This window comes from Gossypium hirsutum, chromosome D07 (genome assembly GCF_007990345.1).
Source record: "Gossypium hirsutum isolate 1008001.06 chromosome D07, Gossypium_hirsutum_v2.1, whole genome shotgun sequence".
In the NCBI taxonomy this organism is placed as follows: Eukaryota; Viridiplantae; Streptophyta; class Magnoliopsida; order Malvales; family Malvaceae; genus Gossypium; species Gossypium hirsutum.
This window is the reverse complement of record NC_053443.1, coordinates 9,874,276-9,877,006: the sequence shown is the minus strand read 5'-3', so window position 1 is coordinate 9,877,006 and position 2,731 is coordinate 9,874,276. Positions and strand designations below refer to the sequence as shown.

General features: G+C 40.5%; 1 protein-coding gene across 1 annotated transcript; it reads right to left on the bottom strand.

The window, feature by feature from the left end:
* Nucleotides 1-408: 408 nt before the first annotated feature.
* Nucleotides 409-1,554, bottom strand: LOC107955989 (uncharacterized). The gene is made up of 5 exons (XM_016891754.1): nt 1,257-1,554; nt 1,021-1,094; nt 852-954; nt 707-803; nt 409-613 (listed from the first exon to the last, which is right to left on the bottom strand). The coding sequence occupies exons 1-5, from the start codon at nt 1,552-1,554 to the stop codon at nt 409-411; spliced, it is 777 nt and encodes a 258-aa protein (XP_016747243.1).
* Nucleotides 1,555-2,731: the final 1,177 nt, after the last annotated feature.

Sequence of the window (2,731 nt, the reverse complement as noted above, 5' to 3'; positions counted from 1 at the left end):
TTGGAGAAAACCGAAGCACTTAGAAACTAATCAAAAAAATCGTCTATCCTCGGTAGGGGTAGTTCTTCTTAATGGTTAACTTATTCAGTTACCGGTAGTCAATACACATATGCATGGATCCATCCTTCTTTTTCACGAACAGAACTGGTGCTCCCCACAGAGACACGCTAGTGTGGATGAACCCACGATCCAGTAGCTCTTGAATCTGAGCCTTAAGCTCCACAAGCTCTTTCGGTGCCATTCTATCAGGGGCGATGGACACCGGAGCTGTACCAAGAAGGAGCTCAATCCCAAACTCTACTTCATGATTCGAAGGTAACCCAGGTAACTCTTCAGGAAAAATGTCCAAAAACTCCTTAACGTTCTGATATCCATGACCGAAGAATCCCCAGAACCTGAAACACTGATCTATGCCAGGTACACCTCACATCCCTTACGAACCAACTTTCTAGCCCTCAATGCAGAAATCACATTTGATAAGTAGTTCTGATGTTCCCCAATTATAACTACCTCGCTGTCCTCTTCAGTTCTAAATATAACCCGTTTAGTGGCACAATCCAAGCTCACTCGGTTTTTAACTAGCCAGTCCATGCCCAGTATCAGATCAAATTCTCTAAACGACAGTTCCATAAGATCAGCAAGAAAGATAACCCCTTGTACCTCTAAAAGGACTTCTCTAAATAACTTATTAACCTAGACGGACTACCCAAATGGACTAAATACAGTAATTTCACTCGAAGTACTTTCAACCAGAATCCCCAAGTTTTCAGTAATAGAACATGCCACATAAGAATGAGTGGATCCTATATTTATCAATGCAGTATAAGGTACATTATGGATAAAGAACATACCCGTGATGACGTCCGGAGCATCCCCATCCTCTCGATGACGTGCAGCATAAACTAAAGCCAGCTGCCTCGTCTCAGTCTGATTAACACCTCTGCCCGAGGCTCTCTGCCCACGGCCCAACCTATTACCACCCCTAACCTGACTACGGCCTCTCAGTGGCTACTGAACTACTCTCGGTGGTGCAATACCCATACCAAAAGCTTGCATCTGATCGGACCTCCGCGGGCAATCTCTAATATGGTGCTCTAAAGAACCACACCTCAAACAAGCCCCAATTCTTTTCCAACACTCGCCCTGATAGTGTCTACCACAGTCAGTACATGGCAGTTGTCCAATAGCAGCAATAGCAACCTCAACTCTAATCGACCCATCAGCTCTAGCTTTTTTCTTAGGCCTCTGAATGAAACTCGAGGGCTCTGAATCCCTCTTCTTCCTACTTCTCTCTCTGTTCTGACGCTCAGCGTGCTTCACTTCATCGGTGATGTTCGCCTTATCGACCAGTGCTGCAAAGTCTCGCTCCCCCCGTGGAGCTATTAGTACCCTTAGATTATCCCTGAGGTCATCTTCAAATCGAACGCATCTCTGATACTCAGTCGCCACCATACCACGTGCATAGCGGCTTAATCGTAGAAATTCGGCCCCATACTCAACCACTGATCTATCACCTTGGGTCAAATTCAAAAACTCTCTCCTACGGACGGGCATCCATGTAACTGGCCCTTATATATTTCCCCTGGAAGGTGATCTTAAAGAACTCCCAGGTCAGTCGATCAGGCTGAGTGTCCTCCTTCCACCCTTATTTTTCTCCCCAAATCACTCCACCACAAACCCCTCAACCACTGAATTCAAACCCCATTCAAACTCTTCAGAATTTCGGTCAAACTACAACACCCACACACACAAACAATAAAAATATATCTCATGTTTGCGCAAGTACTTGAACTCCTAACCTCATGCTCATTTGCCCTCCACTTAACCATCAGACCAGCAGGTCCATTCTAACATATTTCACCAACATTTATTTATAAGCCTACTGGTTAGAGATAAAGGTTTTATTCAATTAAAACTAAAATTTTTGTCCAAGTCAAGGCTTGAACCTAAGACTTCTTAGACTGGAAACACATAACCTCAAAAGCATAAATATATTTGTGTCACAAACCTACAAAAATAAATATATAAGGGATTTTTTGGGCATTACATCTGTGTCACAGTACCTATTCAACGACTCGTTTCTTCACTTTCTGTATTACCAGCATTAAGATATTTGATAGGACTTAAAGTTTAGTTCTTTGTAATAAAAGATATTTGATAGGACTTAAAGTTTAGTTCTTTGTAATAAAAGTTAATATTTAGTAACCGAATTTAAAACTTATCATGTGTCAAATATGTATATTTATTTATTTGGCCATAGTCAAATAGGTTAATATTTAGAGGTGTTTGCATCACAGCATCCTGGAAGCAGGGTTTCTGAAAGTACTGTTAATTTGCATTCGACTGTGTGGTCATCAAACTTGGACAAATGCTTTGGTTGTGGAGGTTGGGGACTTAGCCAGTTGTAAGCTTGGGGTTACTGCAATCATTGCACACGGTATGTAATGTCTCCATACACAGATTTCCCTTTATTATTATGGTGAATAGGCATGTTTTAGCATCATTTTTAATAGTTCTAAAAGCAGAACATATTGACCTATTGACGTTAATTCACATGTTAGATTTTAATTTTTGTTTGGAAAAAAGGGTTGGGATGATTAGGGTAACTATCATCTCTGTCAATATATAATATTAGGGTAGCTCACACAAAAAATTTTAACATTTTTGTTAGAAATTTGAGTATTAATATAAAGTTTAAAAATGTTGATAAATTTTTAAAATTTTGATGTGT

Coding starts and splice junctions, on each gene's coding strand:
- LOC107955989 (XM_016891754.1), bottom strand. CDS start 1,554: ATGCCCGTCCGTAGGAGAGAGTTTTTGAATTTGACCCAAGGTGATAGA. Junction 1,095..1,256: donor GAGGGATTCAGAGCCCTCGA/GTTTCATTCAGA, acceptor GTGGTTCTTTAG/AGCACCATATTAGAGATTGC. Junction 955..1,020: donor TGGGTATTGCACCACCGAGA/GTAGTTCAGTAG, acceptor GGCCGTGGGCAG/AGAGCCTCGGGCAGAGGTGT.